Below are 21729 nucleotides of genomic sequence, written 5' to 3'. Positions count from 1 at the left end.
ACAGACTTATAATACATCTTCGACGCTCTGCTCTTCACTTCACACCAAAAAAGATGGGTGCACAGGTTTTACAAGGTAAGAGTTCACAGGGTTGGGGGTAATATATTAGCATGGATAGAGAATTGGCTAACTACAAAAAATAAAGAGTCAGGATAAACAGTCATTCTCTGGTTGGCAATCTGTAACTAGTGGGGTGCTGCAGGGATCAGTGCTGGGACCCCAACTATTTACAATCTATATTAACGACTTGGAAGAAGGGACCGAGTGTAACGTAGCCAAGTTTGCTGATGATACAAAGATGGGAGGAAAAGCAGTGTGTGAGGAGGACAAAAAAAATCTGCAAAAGGACAGACAGGCTAAGTGAGTGGGCAAAGATTTGGCAGATGGAGTATAATGTTGGAAAGTGTGAGGTCATGCACTTTGGCAGAAAAAAAAAATCAAAGAGCAAATTATTATTTAAAAGGAGAAAGATTGCAAAGTGCTGCAGTACAGCGGGACCTGGGGGTACTTGTGCATGAATCACAAAAGGATAGTATGCAGGTACAGCAAGTGATCAGGAAGGCCAATGGTATCTTGGCCTTTATTGCAAAGGGGATGGAGTATAAAAGCAGGGAAGTCTTGCTACAGTTACAGGGTATTGGTGAGGCCACACCTGGAATACTGCGTGCAGTTTTGGTTTCCATATTTACGAAAGGATATACTTGCTTTGGAGGCAGTTCAGAGAAGGTTCACTAGGTTGATTCCGGAGATGAGGGTTTGACTTATGAAGAGAGGTGGAGGAGGTTGGGCCTCTGATTGGAATTCAGAAGAATGAGAGGTGATCTTATCGAAATGTATAAGATTATGAAAGGGGATGCAAAGAGGATTTTTCCACTGATGGGAGAGACTAGAACTAGGGGGCATAATCTTAGAATAAGGGACCACCCATTTAAAACTGAGATGAGGAGAAATTTCTTCTGAGCGTTGTAAATCTGTGGAATTCACTGTCTCAGAGAGCTGTGGAAGTTGGGACATTGAATATATTTAAGACAGAAATAGACAGTTTCTTAAACGATAAGGGGATAAGGGGTTATGGGGAGCGGGCAGGGAATGTGGAGCTGAGTCCATGATCGGATCAGCCATGATCTTATTGAATGGCGGAGCAGGCTCGAGGGGCCTTATGGCCTACTCCTATTTCTTATGTTCTTATGTAATGAGTTATATCTTAAAAGAGGTGGAAGATTCCTGTGCGTGGATTGTTTAACATGTGGTGACCGTTGCACACCAGCCACCACACGGTCTTGGTCCAGTGGGCAAGGGTTAACCAGGACGACTGGAGACCAGCTCTGCTGTACCTCCCCGGGCCACGACCCCGCCCCTGTTGTATATACACATACACAGGTCCGAAAACCGGACATATTGTGCATCGCAGATGGAGTTGTCCGGAATTAGTGTCCGAAAACCGGACATTTAAAAAAAATAAACACAGGGCATTACAGACCTGCAATCGGTCTGAGCCTTTCGGAATAATCCTTGACCAAACTGACCCGACCTAACCCACATGCGACCAGAGGTTGCCGGATTCTGGACGTCTGATTTTCTTCAGAAATCCAGAAAAACCCGAAACGACATGCTGACCATCAGCAGTGCGGAGAGAAGAGGGCAGGAGCTCCGACTGCCATGTTAACTCTGCGAGCCCAGCATCTCCTCTGGATGGGAGAGCACGAAGGAGAGTAGCACTGGTGTCCTGGGAGAGGCACATGCGGGCCTCCGGCACCATGCCCACGCCCCCCTCTGTTGGTGCCACACTGCCCGAAGCTGGCACCGAGACACTGCAAACCTCAAGCCGCCCCCCCTCCCCTCCCCTCCCCCCGCCAAGGGCCGGGCTCCGAGGTGACACAGCACGGCCATCTCACTGTGGATATCAGCGGCCTTCCATCTCCCTTGCTGCAGCCACGGAGGAAGCACCAAACATGCACGATTCGTGGAATGGAAGTGCTTCCGATCGCTGGTGATTCATGGGGAACACACCGGGACACGTGGGTGCAATTCCGACAATGCTACTCTCTCAGGTAAGGTATACACTTCCTGAAGATGGACATGATTTAAGGCCTCCTTCACTCAAGAACATAGGAAATTGGAGCAGGCCACACAGCACTTCAAGCCTGCTCTGCCATTCAATAATGCCCCCGAGGAAGTCCAGCCATTGGAGAAATCCCACAGCTCTTTCCTTTCACCGAGTAGCCATTGAAGAAGAAATCTTGCCACAGAGTGCATCAGTGACTTCCCAGTTGGAATTGTCCACGGCAAACCAACATAGAACGGTTACAGCACAGAAGGAGTCCATTCGGCCCATCGAGCCCGTGCCGGCTCTCTGCAAGAGCACTTCAGCCAGTCCCACTCCCCCGCCCTTTCCCTTAGTGCCCCAAAAATCTATCGATCTCAGCCTTGAATATACTCAACGACTGAGTCTCCACAGCCCTCTGGGGCAGAGAATTCCAAAGATTCACCACCCTCTGAGTGAAGAAGTTTCTCCTCATCTCAGTCCTAAATGGCCAACCCCTTATCCTGAGACTGTGACCCCTGGTTCTAGACTCTCCAGCCCGGGGGAAACAACCTCTCAGCATCTACCCTGTCAATCCGCCTCAGAATCTTGTATGTTTCACACCTCTCATTCCTCTAAACTCGAGTATAGGCCACTCACATGTGCCCTCCTCATCCCAGCCCAAAGGCAGACCAAGCACCAGATCTACCTTCGAAGATTGTGTTGAAGCCAATCCTCAAAGACTGCAGCTCCTCCAAGACTGCTCAACACACAGAAAAACCAGGAACCGACAACGACTAACCAGGGACTTGCCTAAAAGGAGATGAGGATCCTTGTGATACTATTGCCTGCTCCCGCTGGAGGGATCCAAGAATGAACGAATCAAACACGGCTACTCACCGATATCTCAGAAGGGTCTGAAACAGGTGAGGGGCGCTTGAGGCAGAGAGAGAGAGACAGAGAGAGGGAGAGACAGAGAGAGGGAGAGACAGAGAGAGAGACAGAGAGACAGAGAGACAGAGAGACAGAGAGACAGAGAGAGAGAGAGAGAGAGAGAGAGACAGAGAGAGAGAGAGACAGAGAGAGAGAGAGACAGAGAGAGAGAGAGACAGAGAGAGAGAGAGACAGAGAGAGAGAGAGACAGAGAGAGAGAGAGACAGAGAGAGAGAGAGACAGAGAGAGAGAGAGACAGAGAGAGAGAGAGACAGAGAGAGAGAGAGACAGAGAGAGAGAGAGACAGAGAGAGAGAGAGACAGAGAGAGAGAGAGACAGAGAGAGAGAGAGACAGAGAGAGAGAGAGACAGAGAGAGAGAGAGACAGAGAGAGAGAGAGACAGAGAGAGAGAGAGAGACAGAGAGAGAGAGAGACAGAGAGAGAGAGAGACAGAGAGAGAGAGAGACAGAGAGAGAGAGAGACAGAGAGAGAGAGAGACAGAGAGAGAGAGAGACAGAGAGAGAGAGAGACAGAGAGAGAGAGACAGAGAGAGAGACAGAGAGAGAGACAGAGAGACAGAGAGAGCGCAATACCCTTTCAAACACCAAGTGGGATACCAAATCCAATATGGCGGCACTTTGGGTGCTGATCTGGGGCATGAGGAGACAACGACTCAATTTTGGTGAGCTTCTGCCTGGTTTTACACCCAAAAGACAGAATATATATTACATATACTTTTTTTTTAAAAACGAACAGACTTGCAGCTGGGCCAATACCCTGGAGCTTTCTTTAAAAATGAACCTATGCAGCATTTTCCTGGGGGAAGTTATTATTTCTGAGGCTTGGCATGCAGAGATTGTTTGAATCCCCAGTATCCCAGTATACAATGGTGAGTCAGAGAATAGATCCGGTTAATTGTGCAATGTCAAAATCAAGAGCATGTCTGCTGGCGCGGACATGATGGGCCAAAATGGCCTCCTTGTGCGTTGTAGATTTCTAGGTTTCCAGGTTTCTATTATCAAATCCTCTAATTGAGGTGTTTAAGATGATTATATCACCTCTTAATCTTCTATACTCAAGGGAATACAAGCCTCGTCTGTGCAGCCTATTCCTCAATTTAACCCCCAGTCCCGGTATCACGCTGGTGAATCTGCACTGCTCAGAACGGAGCACACTTCTCCAGATGCTGTCTAACCAGAGCTTGATACAACAGCATAACTTCTACCCCTCGGTATTTGTTAGGTTGACTGAAGATAACAATTTCATGTGTTGGTGAAGCTACCGTATGTTATTCTTAGTTTCCAATTTATCGGCTGCATAAATTGTACTTCTTGCAGTAAATTTAAATTAATAATTTAGTCTGAACTATGTATGACGTCCTTCTGCTGATTTAGAGATCTGAAGTATAAAAGAAAAAAGACTTGCATTTCTATAGCGACTTTCACAACCACCAATGTGGGAAACGCAGCAGCCAATTCACACACAGCAAGCTCCCACAAACAGCAATGGGATAATGATCAGATAATCTGTTTTTTTTTAAAAAAGGGATAAATATTAGCCCCAGGACTCTCCTGCTCTTCTTCGAAATAGCACCATGGGATCTTTTACATCCACCTGAGAGCGCACACAGGGCCTCTGAAAGACGGCACCTCCGGCAGTGCAGCACTCCCTCAGTACTGCACTGGGAGTGTCAGCCTGGATTTATGTGCTCAGGGCCCTGGAGCGGGACTTGAACCCACAACCTTCTGACTCAGACGATATTCAGTGATACCGCAAATCACGGCCCATTGGGATATCTTTTTAAATTATACTTTTGGTCCCAATAGGTTAGGAATGTTTTTGGAAAATATTTTTCAACAAGACGGAGACAGACAGACGTTCATATGTTGAGAGTTGAACACAGGGAGGCAATAATATATCAATCAATACAGTTCACAGCCATTATGTACAACTGTTGCCATTTGGATGTCTGAACTAATTTAATATGAATACCACAAATTCATATTGGCCAAGAATTTGCTGCACCAGCTAAGTTACTGGATTGCTGGAGAGTCAGCTACCTCTGTCAAAGCAACAGCATTGGCCTCTCCTGTGGCAAAATATCCTCTCCAAATAATTATATTCGGCAGTGATGACAAAGAATTCCTCATCACCCCCCCTGGCCATGCAAATTCAGCTCAACCAATATAGAGGCCAATAGACAGGCTACTACAGATGGTGGCCCCAACCTGTGAGAAACCATCAGCGGCAGGTCAGGGCCATAAAAGGAGCGGCAAGTGGCAGCCCCGGGAGCAGTGTGGAGGTATGCCACTACAGGGTACAGCACATTCAGGATGTAGTTTGGGTCCTTCATTGAAACACCTGTGAACTCGTCCTTTTTTTTGGCGTGGAAACAAGTCATCCTCGTTTCGAGGGACCGTCTATGGTGATGACACATGGACTGATGTGGGCAATGCAGAAGTGAGTACCGGGTCACCACAAGAACATAAGAATTAGGAGTCGGCCATTCGGCCCCTCTAGCCTGCTCCACCATTCAATAAGATCACGGCTGATCTTCGACCTCAACTCCACTTTCCCGCCCGATCCCCATATCCCTGGAAGACCTTAATATTCAAAAATCTATCAATCTCAGCCTTGAATATACTCAAAGACTGAGCCTCCACAGCCTTCTGGGCAGAGAATTCCAAAGATTCACCACCCTCAGTGACGAAATTTCTCCTCATCTCAGTCCTAAATGGCCGACCCCTTATCCTGAGACTGTGAGCCCTGGTTCTAGACTCTCCAGCCAGAGGAACCATCATAATACATGTTCCAGTAATGTACCTGAATTTGGAGCAAGTAAACCAGTGGGTTTTGGTTGGAGTTAGTTAAGTAGTACAAGAAGCCTATAATTAGCAGCCTCAATACTAATTCATCCCCAAATTGTCACTGTCTTATTCCACACAAATCAACAGAGCACAAAATCTGTGGCACCAAAGAAATGAATGAAATAATTTATCGGTGATGCTACGCTTTATCAAGCATCAGCCGTGGCTCAGGGGGTAGCACCCTTGCGCGAGTCAGAAGGTTGTGGGTTCAAGTCCCACTCCAGGAGATTAAAGCACAAAAATCTAGGCTGACACTCCCAGTGCAGTGCTGAGGGAGTGCCGCACTGTCGGAGGTGCCGTCTTTCAGATGAGACGTTAAACCGAGGCCCCGTCTGCTCTCTCAGGTGGATATAAAAGATCCCATGGCACTATTTCGAAGAGCAGGGGAGTTATCCCCGGATACCTGGGGCCAATATTTATCCCTCAATCAACATCACTAAAACAAATGACCTGGCCATCAGATTGCTGTGTGGGGGAGCTTGCTGTGCACAAATTGGCTGCTACATTTCCCACATTACAACAGTGACTACACTTCAAAAAGTACTTCATTGGCTATAAAACACTTTGAGATGTCCAGTGATTATGAAAGGCGCTATATAAATGCAAGTCTGTCTTTCTGCCAAAGTACATTTCCAAATTTTAGACGGTACAAATACATCTCAGCTCTATTGTTAGAGAGAGAATATCTAACACGTCAACAACACTGGTTACAGTGCAGAGTTCTAAAAGCCAGTCTGTTGTTGCTGTCCGTCAGGGCGAGATGGGCAGGCGAGGAATGAGTCAGATAATTGCAGCAGCTTTACTGGTCCTGATAGATCCTTGCTCGGTTATTTGTTGATGGGAGATACAAAGTACAGCTGCCACTGGAGATACCAATCGGAGCACATGGCTGGGTTCATCCACAGGGCCGTCCTTCTGCTAAATCTCCGCTTCAAAATTATTGCTCATCGAGCAATCACAACGCACTGAATTTAAACACGTACGTGTAATGAGCAGCACAAATAGTGCAGATTGCAGAAAAGCAAAGACTGAATAATTACCGGCAATTTAAATGTTGGCACTATTTGAACAGCTGTCCTTGGGACGAGACATTAAACCGAGGCTCTGTCTGCTCTCGGGCAGGTGTAAGAGATCCCACGGCACTATTTCGAAGAAGAGCAGGGGAGTTCTCCCCGGTGACCTGGGGCCAATACTTATCCCTCAATCAACATCACTAAAACAAATTACCTGGTCATTATCACAGTGCTGTGTGTGGGAGCTTGCTGTGCGCAAATTGGCTGCCGCGTTTCCCACATTACAACAGTGACTACACTCCGAAAGTACTTCATTGGCTGTAAAGCACGGAGACGTCCAGTGGTCATGAAAGGCGCTATATAAATGCAAGTCTTTCTTTAACAAAAACTTAGCTCGTATCGTATTATTGCAGCATCCACCCCACACACATCATTTGTATCCTGGTCACCATGAGACTAGACAGATAAATAAAATAAGTACAAAAATATTAAAGTGGAGCAGAGGCCTATGAGAACACCCGCTCCAATTTGGCCCCTGGAAAGCAAAGAGCAACATTTACCCCACTCTCCGCCCCCTACACCATTGTCCAGAGCTCCAAACAGTCTTTCCATGGATTTCCGACAATCTAAAACTATTTGCTGATCGCACTGCAGTCTCCTCTGCAGAGGGGAACCAAATGCAGGTTCGGTGACTAACCACCTCAGAATCACAGAACGGTTACAGCACAGAAGGAGGCCATTCGGCCCGTCCAGCCCGTGCCGGCTCTCTGCCAGAGCCCCTCAGCCAGTCCCCCTCCCCCGCCCTTTCCCCGTAGCTCTGTGATTCTTTTTCCTTCAGGTACTTATCCAACCCCCTTTTGAAAGCCGCGATTGAGTCTGCCTCCACCGCCCTCTCAGGCAGCGCATTCCAGATCCTAACCACTCGCTGCGTAAAAACGTTTTTCCTCATGTCGCCTTTTGGTTCTTCTGCCAATCGCCTTAAATCTGTGTCCTCTGGTTCTCGACCCTTCCACCAATGGGAACAGTTTCTCTCGAACGACTCTGTCCAGACCCCTCACGATTTTGAACACCTCGATCAAATCTCCTCTCAACCTTCTCTGCTCCAAGGAGAACAACCCCAGCTTCTCCAGTCTATCAACATAACCTTGTTTCAGTTTCCAAGACCCTGAGCTACCAGTGGGTTCCCCACTTCAATCCCACCCCCATTTCCAGGCCCGTCTGCCTCTTATTTTTGAAGACGTGAGCAGACACAGATTTCCATCTCCTCTGTGCTCCGTGTTCCGCCCCGGAACGGGGGCAATGGCGGGGGTGAGGTGTTCTGGGCGGGGGGGCCAGCCTCCAGCGCCCCGCGGTGATCCTCGGGTCGGGTTTAGCGGGGGCAATGGCGGGGGTGAGGGGTTCTGGGCGGGCGGCCAGCCTCCAGCGCCCCGCGGTGATCCTCGGGTCGGGTTTAGCGGGGGCGTGGAGCAGCACCGCCCGGAAGAGCTGCGCCCGGTGTGTAACGCCCCCTGGGTCGCGACACCGGCGAGAGTTTGAGCTCCTGCCCGACCCGTCCGCCCCGCAGCGCGCCCCGCAGTGACCGCCCGGGAAATCAGGGCGGGCCCACCATCCCGACAGCGGGGAGGTGAGTAATGGGCACCTGAGGGAAGGGGGAGTGTTTTAGCTTTTAATTTTATTTTGCAATTTGTGTTGTGGGGGCGTGGGCAATGTTTGTGGGTTTAAGTTCCCCCTTCCCCCCGCCCCCAGGCGTCTCTGGGAGTGCTCCCGGCCCGGCTCTTTAGCTCGGGAGTTTCCCATCCTAACGCCCCGAGAGAGGGGTACAACGCCTCTCTTAGCGCTGCGCCCCCTGACTCAGGGCCCAGCTGCCCAAACTTACCCACTGAGGCGCTAACTGTTCCCGGGCGCTAACTTTACCACCCCGCCGCCATTACCGCCCTGAAATCATCAACGCCCAAAATCCGGCACCGAGACATTAACTTCTCCGTTCTGTCCAGTGATGCAGACAGACTCGCTGCTTTGTGTTCTCAGAATTTTCTGTTTCGTTTCAGATTCTCAACCAGACAAGTCATTCTCTGCTTTGACCGAAAATTTAAAAAATCACTCCAGTGGGAATCAAATGGATTTTCCCTCCACACAACTAACAGGACGCCTGCTGGCACCAGCAGAGGTCCTGGATCCCAATAAACAATTCACAGCCTCTCCAGGTCACTAGCCCATGCTGGACAACGACAACTGCGTGCGGTCACTGGAGTGGACACCAGTTAAAAATAAAAACAAGGCGGTTAATCCTCCCACACCGAGTGTCTGCGTGGCCATTGACCATTAACAATTAAATTCATAAGAACATAAGAAATAGGAGCAGGAGTAGGCCATACGGCCCCTCGAGCCTGCTCCGCCATTTAATACGATCATGGCTGATCTGATCATGGACTCAGCTCCACTTCCCCGCCCGCTCCCCATAACCCCTTATTGGTTAAGAAACTGTCTATCGCTGTCTAAATTTATTTAATGTCCCAACTTCCACAGCTCTCTGAGGCAGCGAATTCCACAGATCCACAACCCTCAGAAGAAATTTCTCCTCATCTCAGTTTTAAATGGGCAGCCACTTATTTTAAGATTATGCCCCCTAGTTCTAGTCTCCCCCATCAGTGGAAACATCCTCTTTGCATCCACCTTGTCGAGCTCCCTCAATCGTATATGTTTCGATAAGATCACCTCTCATTCTTCTGAACTCCAATGAGTAGACGACCAACCTAAATCAACCTTTTCTCATAAGTCAACCCCTCATCCCCGGAATCAACTGAGTGAACTTTCTCTGAACAGCTTCCAAAGCAAGTATATCCTTTCGTAAATATGGAAACCATATTCATAACTAAAACTAAGCGCAAAAATGCATTAATAAACCAAGTTTCGCAACTAAACTCAGCTGGTCTCACACCCGACACAGCAGGTTGGAAGTAAAGGACTGCATATCAGGTTATTTGATAATGCTGCAAAAACTGACTACAGAAAGACTGGAGAACAATTTTAGTCAAATGAGCAGGTGCTGGGAAACAACAGCACATTAATGTATCGCAGCAACCACCATAAAAATCTGTCTGTCACCTTAGTGACTGCAAAGGGAGATTTTTTTTTTATGGCTTTAATACAAATGTTGCTCCTCAAGTCAAAATAAACATGCACTTTTAATGGTGGTCACAATTACCACTGAAAACAAAAACAGCTTTCTTTTCTTCCCGAGTAGACCCAAGCCCTCCTCGGGTCAGTGACAGGGGCTGATATTACCCATCTGTAGCCCAACGACAAGGTGTGAGGAATAGCACACCTCATACAGCCCACCCTTGTGTAAACCGTGGCTCAGTGGGCAGCACTCTCGCCTCAGAGTCAGGAGGTTGTGGGTTCAAGTCCCACTCCAGGGACTTGAGCACAAAAATCTAGGCTGACACTCCCCAGTGCAGTGCTGAGGGAGTGCTGCACTGTCGGAGGGGCCGTCTTTCAGATGAGATGTTAAACGAGATCCCATGGCACTATTTCGAAGAGGAGCAGGGAGTTATCCCCGGTGTCCTGGGGCCAATATTTATTCCTCAATCAACATCACAAACAGATTATCTGGTCATTATCACATTGCTGTGTGTGGGAGCTTTCTGTGCACAAATTGGCTGCCCCATTTCCCACATTACACCAGTGACTACACTCCAAAAAGTGCTTCATTGGCTGTAAAGCGCTTTGGGACATCCGGTGGTTGTGAAAGGTGCTATAGAAATGCAAGTCTTTCTTTCTTTCACATTTTGATGATGAGCAATCAGAAAAGCTAGGAGCCAATGATCAGATAGCAAGGCTGCATGATTTGCAGTCCAGCATGGCAACCTACAAATCTACTGCCTTACTGTAAACTCAGCATGGTACCAAACCAAGATAGGAGCTGGTTGCCTGGCACTTTAATTCTCTGGCCTCTCCGTCCTCCTACACTGTTCCAATGAAGCTCAACGCAAGCTCGAGAATCAGCACCTCATCTTTCGATTGGGCACTTTACAGCCTTCCGCACTCAACATCGAGTTCAACAACTTCAGAGTGTAATCCCTGCTCCTATTTAGTTTCTCTTTGTTCCTTATCTCTCTGTCCTAGGGCAGCTGTTGATGACTGCCATTTCCATTCACACCCTCTCTAGACTCATCTTTTGTTTCTTCACGTCCCATTACCGTCTCCTTTCGCCTCGCACCATCATCCCTTTTATCATTCAATCTCTCCTGCCTCCCATCCTATCACAGACCTCACCTTTCCTCCTGACCTCACCAACCTGAAACGTTAACTCGGTTTCTCTCTCCACAGATGCTGCCTGACCCGCTGAGTATTTCCAGCGTTTTCTGTTTGTATTTCAGATTGGAACCCGACGCACCAAATTACTCTCTCCGAAGTTGTGTTAAATACTGAAGTTACTCACTTATGTAGGCAACGTGTGGTGGGAGTTACAGAAAGCTCTCAGCTGCTGGGTCACATTGAGGAACCACAAACAAGGTTTACCAACCAGAATTGGTTGGAGTTACTCTGTCACTGGAGTTGTGACAAAGACTTTCTGGAGTATAATGTGCAACAGGGTGAGGTTATCCACTTTGTAAGAAACAGAAAAAAGCAAATTATTTAAATAAGGAGAGATTACAAAGTGCTGCAGTACAGAGGGATCTGGGGGTCCTGGTGCATGAAACACAATAACTTTACTTACCATCAGGAAGGCAAATGGAATGTTGGCCTTTATTGCAAAGGGGGATGGAGTATAAAAGCAGAGAAGTCCTGCTACAACTGTACAGGGTATTGGTGAGGCCGCACCTGGAGTACTGCGTACAGTTTTGGTCTCCGTATTTAAGGAAGGATATACTTTCATTGGAGGCTGTTCAGAGAAGGCTCGACTGATTCCGGAGATGAGGGGATTGACATGAAGAAAGGCTATACTCATTGGAGTTTAGAAGAATGAAAGGTGATTCTTTTGAGACATACAAGATAGTGACTGTCTTGACAAGGTAGATGCAGAGAGGATGTTTCCCCTCATGGGGGAATCCACAATTAGGGGGCATAGTTTTAGAATGAAAGGTCGCCCATTTAAAAGCAGAAATGAAGAGAAATTTATTTATTTTGGATAATATTTACTCAGTTAATGCCCGTAAAGGCAGCCATTGAGTCCCGAGGTACCGTATAACAAATATCCTATTGAGGGTTCCGAAAACATTTACTGCACATCCAGGATAATAATTGTGAACGTGGTCAAGTTCCTGATCTAAACAGAAGATGATTTTTTTTTTTTAAATCCTGAGGTGGATGTAATCTCCTCTTAAAAAAAAAAGGTGATTGGCAGAAGAACCAAAGGCAACACAAGAAAAGCTTTTTTACGCAGCGAGTGGTTAGGATCTGGAATGCGTTGCCTGAGAGGGTGGTGGAGGCAGACTCAATCGCGGCTTTCAAAAGGGAGTTGGAGAAGTAGCTGAAGGAAAATAATCACAGGGCTCCGGGGAAAGGGCGGGGGAGGGGGACTGGCTGAGGTGCTCTTGGAGAGCAGACACGGGCTCGATGGGCCGAATGGCCTCCTCTGTGCTGTAACCATTCTATGATTCCATTACAGGTCAGATGAACTGCTCCACACACTTGTATTAAATGATGCACAAGGCACTTACCTGACTGACACTCCCCCCATACGCAGTCTGTTAAGTTCAGTGAAGCATCGCCAGCAACACAACGTTCACAGGACTCCAATTCTGCACATTCTAGGAGCAACCACAAAACAAGCATGACTTGGAATCTAACAGGGCAATGATACTAGTATTTAAACAACGAATATTCAGCCCAGAGATTTCTAAGCACTTTTAAAAAAAATTCGTTAGCTCATATTTTACATCTCCCGATTTTTATTTCTGTTGAGTTTAAAGTCTAGATTCTCACCCAGGGAACGTCACATTGTGCTTCCACCATATTTGGCCACGCTCAACGTAAATTCTGCTTTTTATTCATTCATGGGACGTGGGCGTCGCTGGCAAGGCCGGCATTTATTGCCCATCCCTAATTGCCCCTTGAGAAGGTGGTGGTGAGCCGCCTTCTTGAACCGCTGCAGTCCGTGTGGTGAAGGTGCTCCCACAGTGCTGTTAGGGAGGGAGTTCCAGGATTGTGACCCAGCGACGATGGAAATTAAATCTACTTTGGATCATAATAATGTTTTGTCCATTTATCTGAGGTTGGTTTAACGTGGTGAGAAATGTCGACTCCAGTTGATGAAAGATGGCCATTACTGAAGGTGGGTCTGTAGAGTTCTCAACTCGAGAACATATTCACACGAGACATATACTGTAGACAAGGTCACTCATGACCTGCACCTTTATTCTCCGGACCAATGAGTGCTGAGCCTGCGTGGAACCTCCCTTTAAGTACCTGGCTGACCAGGTAAGGAGCGTCTCCCACAAGTTCACCCTCTGTGGTCAAGGTGTGTATTTCACAGTTGTATACAGTGTACAGTGTGGTTACAGTTATGTGAAGGTTACAAACATGACAGGTCCGATAAACTTAAAGTACAGGTGTCTCAAATTCAGGACAATCGTGCACTCCAATCGCACAACTCACATTATGATCAACTTCAAATGAAACTGAAGTCAATAAAAGTAGAGAACACATTTAAATTTGTCTATCAGCTTTCACATCGCAGGTTGGGCCTTTACTCATTGGACTTGAGAAGAATGAGGGGTGATCTTTTATTCGTTAGCTTGTATTATATCTCTCCCCCGATTTTTATTTCCATTTAAAGTCTAGATTCTCCCCAAGGAACGTCTCGTGTGCTTCCACCATATTTGGCCACATATAGGATTCTGAGGGGGCTCGACAGGGTGGATGCAGAGAGGATGTTTCCCCTTGTGAGGGAATCTAGAACTAGGGGGCATAGTTTCAGAATAAGGGGCCGCCCATTTAAAATAGAGATGAGGAGGAATTTCTTCTCAGAGGGTTGTAAATCTGTGGAATTCTCTGCCCCAAAGAGCTGTGGGGGCTGGGCCATTGAATATATTTAAGGTGGAGATAGACAGATTTTTGAGCGATAAGGGAGTCAAGCGTTATGGAGAACGGGCGGGGAAGTGGAGCTGAGTCCATGATCAGATCATCCATGATCTTACTGAATGGCCTTTGGTTAACAAAAACCTGTCAATCTCCGATTTAAAATGAACAATTGATCTAGCATCAATTGCCATTTGCAAAAGAGAGTTCCAAACTTCTACCCCCTGTATGTGTAGAAGTGTTCCCTAATTTCACTCCTGAAAGGTCTGGCTCTAATCTTTAGACTCTGCCCCTAGTCCTAGACTCCCCAACCAGTGGGAATGGTTTCTATCTACCCAATCGGTTTCCCCTTAATATCCTGAAAACTCCGATCAGATCGCCCCTTAACAACCCTAGAACATTCTAGAAATTCTGATGAGCAGTCAATAAAGAAAAGGTATCACGTCTACATATGACACGGGTTGAGAAAACAGAGTTAGTTAGTGAAGGTAACTGGAACAAGTAGCAGAAGTGACCAAATAAACCTGTCCTTCAAAAAAGGAAAAGTATATTACAGGTTGAACTCCCTTATCCAGAACCCCCGGGACATGGGTTGTGCCGGATAAGGGATTTTTCTGGATGAGGGGTGGTCACGTTAAATTGGATGGTACAGGTACTGAGCAAGGGGATATGGGGGCTGGCTGGCCTGGGGCTGGGAGTGCGGCAGGGAGATCGGGGGGGGGGGGGGGGGGGGGGGAAGACGGTGGATCGCGGGGTCAGGCCAGCGATTGCGGGAGTCGGCAGCGAGGAAGGACTTCAATTTGTTCATGTCGGAGTTCTGCGCATGCGCCACCTGGTGGCCGGGGGTGGTTCTGGATGAGGGGTGGTCCCGGATGAGGGGTGGTCCCAGATAAGAGTTCTGAATAACAGAGGTTCTACCTGTACAGGTAAACTACATTTCTACTTTAAAACCAGGAGGTAGTCACCTTCACTCATATCTTTAACTATAAATAGAAAAATGAGAAAAAAACCATGTCATAATTACAATGCCACAGCTGCACCAGTTACTGTTGAAAAACACGCACCGTAGGAGTCACTTTACAGTGACCAGCATTTTAAAAAAGGAGTTGCTTTGTTCTATTTATAGCTCTCGTGCGCTGACTCCTTCTTAAAAGCCAACCATGAGCCCCCTTGTTAAAGGTGCACAACCAATAAAACCTGTAAATTAACGAGACAGTTTAAATGAACTGGAACAAATTAGATTAATGTGCTATTTCCGGGCGTGATGACGCACTCCAGTCCGTCCGGCGCCCACCTCTCGCGGAAGGCCGCGAGCGTACCGGTGGACACCGCGTGCTCCATCTCCAGGGACACCCTGGCTCTGGTGTAACCGCGGAAGAGAGGCAGGCAGTCGGGCTGAACGACCCCCTCGACCGCCCGCTGCCTGGACCGGCTGATGGCCCCCTTGGCCGTGCCCAGGAGCAGTCCTGCGAGGTGGGTTCTCGTGTGCTGGCTGCCAGCTTTCAAGAGCATCAATCCGTGGTACTCTGGATATGGGACCAATTAATCAATAACTGATCCTGACTACAGAACTTCCACAGAAAAGGACTACAGATGTCTCAACCAAGTTCTGATCAACATCCAGGTATCTCTAATCTCCTTCAGCCTCACAACCCTACACGATGTCTGCGCTCATCAAATTCTGCCTCGAGCATCCCCGATTATAAAATCGTTCAACCATCGGTGGCCATGCCGTCTGTTGCCTGGGCCACAAGCTCTGGAACTTTCTGCTTCTCTTTTCTCCTTTAGGACGCTCCTTAAAACCTACCTCTTTAACCAAGCTTTTGGTCATCTGCTGTAATTTCTTCCTCTGTGGCTCAGTGTCAAATTTATCTGTTTTGTCTTATATCGCTGTTGTGAAGCACCTTGGGATGGTTTGCTATGTTAGAGGCGCTATATAAATATAAGTTGTTGTTGTTGAAAGGACTTCCCGATTTGGGCCAGTCTGGCAAACAGACCAGTTCACAGAAATCACAGGCACAGCAGGAGGCCATTCGGCCCATCGTGTCTGCGCTGGTCGAAAAATGCTATCTAGCCTCATCCCACTTTATAATTGGAGAACCAACCTGCTTTCTAACCCACAACTGCATACTATGCCTGACTGCATCTGGGCATGGCCATACTGGAAAGAAAATAAAGACTTGCATTTCTATAGCGCCTTTCACGACCAAAGCGCTTTACAGCCAACAAAGTATTGTTTGGAGTGTAGTCACTGTTGTAACGTGGTCTTAGTTATGCTGTGGATATGTGGCCTGAAGCTCATTTCAGGGTCAAATACGACATCAAGGTTGCAACCCAAATATACAATAAACATGAGAGCAGTTGCAAGATGCGCTGCCACAATATGGTGATGGTTTGTGATATATCCTCACTATACAGTACAAATGTACATGAGGCACATACTAGAGAAGGTCACTCTGTGACCAGTTACCTTTATTACCAAGACCTCAAGTGATGAAGGTGGGTGGAGCTTCTCCTTTTATACCTGAAAGTCCAGGTTAGGAGTGTCTCCCACAAGTTCACCCCCTTGTGGACAATGTTCAAGGTGTACAACTTAGGTCAGCTACATGGGTTACAATGCTAGTTGAATACACGACAGTTTGGTGCACTGGTAGTACCCAATAATCTGCATTTATAGAGCGCCTTTAACATAGGGGTGAGGGATGAACGGAACTTGATGGGAGTTTGGACACAGGCAGCCGAGCTTTGGATGAGCTTAAGTTTATGGGCGGGGGGGCAGGGGGAGAAGATAGGAGGCCGGCCAGGAGAGCACGACAATAGTCGAGTCGAGAGGCAACAAAGGCAGATTGAGAGATTTCAGAAACACACCATCTGGGCCGAGGTTAGTATTACGGGGAACAGTGCATGGACATCCTTCAGGTTAGATAGTAACCCGAGCCCTCGCCTGCCCATTAAAAAGGTGTACACTGAGGATGCCACTGCAGGGCTCAAAGAGCAGGGTGCTGTCCTGATGATCATCGCTCGCCCCTCAGCTACCCCAAAAGCAAGTTAACCGATTGCTCACCGCACTGCCCGTCACATTGACCTAGATAGCAACAGTGAAAGCGCGTCAGAGATTTACTTGTGATGCAAGTAGTACTTTGGGATGTCAAATATGAAGAAGTACAAGTCTTTACTTATTTACAGTCAGTCGGGGAAAAGTCTTGGCCATGAAGAGCCGAGTCAATTTCCCTCCAATAAATTGCATTCAGTAGCTTAAAGCTCTTCATGGCCTTGGGCCTACTTTAAATGGACCAATAGGGGTGGCACTGAGTCACATTACAGGAGGCAGCACCACAATTGCCCCTTTAAGGGCACCTTTAATATAATAACCAGTCAACTGGCCCAATTAAACTAATAATGTTTAAAATAAAAGCTGTGGTACCACACTCTCTCTCATCCGTGTCAGGAGGTTGTGGGTTCAAGTCCCACTCCAGAGACTTGAACACAAAAATCTAGGCCGACACTCCACAGTGCAGTGCTGAGGGAGTGCCGCATTGTTGGAGGTGCTGTCTTTCGGATGAGACATTAAACCGAGGCCCCGTCTGCTCTCGCTGGACATAAACGATCCCACGGCACTATTTCGAAGAAGAGCAGGGGAGTTATGCCCCGTGTCTTGGGGCCAATATTTATCTCAATCAACATCACTAAAAAAAAAAACAGATTATCTAGTCATTATCACATTGCTGTGTGTGGGAGCTTGCTGTGCACATAACAGCTGCCGCGTTTCCTACATTACAACAGTGACTACACTCCAAAAGGTACGTCATTGGTTGAAAAAACACCTTGGGGCATCCGGGAGGTTGTGAAAGGTGCTATAGAAATGCAAGTCTGTCTGTTTTTAAAGCAACAAACGCAAAAGGAGCCCAACTACTAAATCAGTAAGCTGATACCAGTTTCTACACTCCATACCCGCCGGTGACCAGCAGTCACGCAAAAAGTTAACGAAAAAGTCAGTGGAAGATCAATTTTAAAATCAATGCGAGGGAGTCAAATACCTCCCCCAAGTCCATCAGGACTAGATCACCATCACTCGCGCTCACCAGGTTTTTAAAAGAATATATAAACAAACTGGGCCCAGTCCATTCTTTTGCCAGTTTTGTTGATAAACTAATTGCCACTGATTCTTCCAACATCAAGCCCAAGAAATCGGATTCCAAAACTCAGACCCCCAATTCCCCAAACTGAATGTACCCGTTAGCTCTAGACTTGACTATCCCAACGCACTCCTGGCCAGCCTCCCACATTCTATCCTACATAAACTGGAAGTGATCCAAAACTCAGCTGCCCGTGTCCTAACTCACACCAAGTCCCACTCACCCATCACCCCCTGTGCTCGCTGACCTAGATTGGCTCCCGGTTAAGCAACGCCTCTATTTATAAATTCTCATCCTCGTTTCCAAATCCCTCCATGGCCTCGCCCCTCCCTATCTCTGTAATCTCCTCCAGCCCCACAAACCCCTCCCACTGAGATGTCTGCACTCCTCAAATTCTGCCCTCTTGAGCATCCCTGATTATAATCGCTCCGCCATTGGTGGCAGTGCCTTCTGTTGCCTGGGCCCCAAGCTCTGGAACTCACTCCCCAAAATCTTCCTCTATTTTGGTCATCTGCCTAATTTCTCCTTTTCTGGCTCGGTGTCAAATCTTTCGCCTTAACACTCCTGTGAAGCGCCTTGGGACATTTCACTACATTAAAAGGCGCTATATAAATACAAGTTGTTGTTGCTGCAATTGTTGAATTGAAAGTAGCTCTATCTGCACTCACAGGAACTCAAATGCAGCAGAGAATTAAATACATATAATCGTCTTCGCAAGCCACTCGATCCCAGGATGGAGTGTCAAAAGAATAACATTCACCCAGCAGAATTTTTTCACTCAGATAGCTGTCGGGATCTGGAAGGCTCGACCTGGAAAGGTGGAAGATGGACGGGTTCTGGAGGATGAGGAATCGGGTTATAGACAAACGGCTGAGGGACTGAGCATAACTGCTCTTTCAAAGAGCCAGCACGGGAAGGACAGACTGAATGGCCTCCTTCTGTGCTGTAACCAGTCTATGATTCTGTGATCCACACCCCATTCCCGCAAAAAAAAGTCTCATTTAATTTATTGTTCAAAACACATTTAATGATCGCAAGCAATAGAACTGGCCGTGGCAAGTCAGCCGGGAAGAGAAGGTCCTGAGAACTTCCTGTTACAAGGTGAAGACAGTGAAACTATGCAGTGCTCCTTTATTCACTCTCTGAATCCCACCAAATTCAGATAAACCCAAACTGATGAGTCAGCTGTGGCTCAGTGGGCAGCACTCTCGCCTCGGAGTCAGAAGATTGTGGGTTCAAATCCCACTCCTGGGACTTGCGCACAAAAATCATGGCTGATATTCCAGTACAGTGCTGAGGGAGTGCTGCACTGTTGGAGGTGCTGCCTTTTGGATGAGACATTTAATCGGAGTCCTCTCTTCCCACTCAGGTGACGTTAAAGATCCCATGGCACTATTTCAAAGAAGAGCAGGGGAGTTATTCCCAGTTCCTGGCCAACATTTAATCGCTCACTAAAACAGATTATCTGGTCATTATTACTTTGCTGTTTGTGAGAGCTTGCGGTGCACAAATTACCTGCTGCATTTCCCACATTACAACAGTCACAACATTGCATAAAAAGAGTACTTCATTGGCTGTAAAGCACTTTGGGATGTTGTGAAAGGTGCTATATAAATGCAAGTCTTTCTTATTAATCCAAAAGAACCGAAAAGATGAACCACTTCAGATGTTGGTGTCAGAAGCAGTGCTCGAATCAAATGGTCAGGACCGGATCCTCACCAGGGACAACCTGGACAGCTGCCGAGTTGTGTTGGTGATGGGAGGAATGCTTTCACCATTAACTTGGGGCAAAATCTTTAACTCCGTGTAATAGCACAAACACCAATCTTACTCTGGTTCCCAGCTCAGGATATATGGCACAGAAACAGGCCATTCGGCCCAACCAGTCCGTGCCAGCATTTATGCTCCACTCGAGCCTCCTCCTGTCTTTCCTCATCTAAATCTATCAGCATAACCCTCTATTCCCTTCTCCCCCATTGGCTTGTCCAGCCTCCCCTTAAATGCATCGATACTATTCGCCTCAACCCCTCCCTGTGGCAGCGAGTTCCACATTCTCACCACTCTCTGGGTAAAGGAGTTTCTCCTGAATTCCCCATTGGATTTCTTGGTGACTATCTTATATTGATGGCCTCTAGTTATGTTCTTCCCAACAAGTGGAAACATTCTCTGTCTCCTCTTTCAAAACCCTTTCATAAAATGTCAAAGACCTCCATTAGGTCACCCCTCAGACATATACTATTTGATGGATTTTGCCTCCAGAATCAATATATCAGAGGTTTTTATTTGCACGGTGTGCGGGCTGCTTTTAGTATTAAACTTCCACTCAGGTGGGCACTCAAGGCCAACTGCGACACCAATTACCGAGCACAGCAAAGCCCAGAGGCGGTGATAATCTTTAAAGAATAATTCAGTTTGCAATGGCTACTTGGGACACTTCTGTACTGCATACATCCAACCTTTCCAGGGCTAGCGGTCAAGAGCAAGAGAGGCTGCATAGCCATTTAATTGGAATGAATATTAAACATGCAACATTTACAGACGACTGCTGACAGGGGAAGGAGAGTCGAGTTGTTTTAAATTCCCCAGTGCAAAGGAAAGTGTCATTATCCGAGCACTGGAGGCGGCGTCAGCAAAACACTGGAAAATTCCACCTTCTGCTGAATGTATTGCAAACCTCTCCTGGGGACTTCGCTCAATTTAATTTCAGTGCAAACAATTCCAGGCTGCACGGGAGGCGATAAAACTGCCACTCAATGACATCATACCCCGCGACAATGCCCTTAAATTTAAAAAGAAAGAGTATTTTTTTACAAAAATCACCCAAAAGCTTTGCATTATTAAACAATGCGTGCATCACTTTCACACATCCTGGCACTATTGGGAAAGTTCAAAATTCACCGGCTAAACTCCTTCTGCAATCTCAAAAGCCTGAACAAGGCGAGCCTTTGGGTGAGGAGTTAGAATAAATTGCATTGGGGAAGTGTCCCAGTTGAAGAGGCTGCAGACACATTGGGAATGTCACGGTGCACACAGAGCTGGGGGCTGCAGCTTACAGCAACACGGTCCGTGCAAACACCAATATGCCCCATTCACAAACTATTACATGTACCTGCCGCCTGCCCCTGGCCAACTCGAGAGAGGAGCAGCAAGAGAGAAACTGCCAGCACCCAAGCTCGCTGCATCTTCCCAATCTCCGGGTGTCAGCTGCGGTGTGACAGAGGGGAGGGCACACACAAATAAATAAAAGTTAAGGAGAAGCAGCAGCGAATCCCAGCACAAGGCAAATATCAGGCTGGAACCTGGGCGCTGCGAGCAGGCGTGGAAATAACCCGGGAGACCACGTGGGAAATGTATCCAGGCGCTTGTAGCAAACCATTAAAGCAACATTGTCACATGTAAAAGCAACATTGTCACATGTAAAGCAACATTGTCACATGTAAAGCAACAAAATTGTCACATATAAAAGCAACATTGTCACATGTAAAGCAACATTGTCACATATAAAAGCAACATTGTCACATGTAAAGCAACATTGTCACATATAAAAGCAACATTGTCACATGTAAAGCAACATTGTCACATGTAAAGCAACATTGTCACATATAAAAGCAGCATTGTCACATGTAAAGCAACATTGTCACATGTAAAGCAGCATTGTCACATGAGGGCTGCACAAATCCCATTTCACCGTCTCGTCCCAATGTGTATGTTTACCTAAGCACCAAAGCTCTAGA

At 47.1% G+C, this 21729-nt stretch overlaps 1 protein-coding gene across 4 annotated transcripts in view; it reads right to left on the bottom strand.

Moving 5' to 3' along the window:
- Nucleotides 1-21344, bottom strand: part of cd164l2 (CD164 sialomucin-like 2) — a 69153-nt gene extending 47809 nt beyond the window's left edge. For 3 of the 4 annotated variants that reach the window (XM_070898783.1, XM_070898785.1, XM_070898784.1), the window contains exons 1-2: nt 21105-21343; nt 12500-12589 (exon numbers count right to left, since the gene is read on the bottom strand). In XM_070898783.1, coding sequence (XP_070754884.1) covers nt 12500-12589; nt 21105-21177 — 163 coding nt within the window. In that variant the 5' untranslated portion in view covers nt 21178-21343. Of the gene's footprint in view, nt 1-12499; nt 12590-21104 lie in introns of all 4 variants that reach the window. The other variant, XM_070898786.1, reaches the window with a different exon arrangement.
- Between the last annotated feature and the right edge of the window lie 385 nt (nt 21345-21729).

This window comes from Pristiophorus japonicus, chromosome 14 (genome assembly GCF_044704955.1).
Source record: "Pristiophorus japonicus isolate sPriJap1 chromosome 14, sPriJap1.hap1, whole genome shotgun sequence".
NCBI lineage: Eukaryota > Metazoa > Chordata > Chondrichthyes > Pristiophoridae > Pristiophorus > Pristiophorus japonicus.
This window is presented reverse-complemented; position numbering and strand designations above follow the sequence as displayed.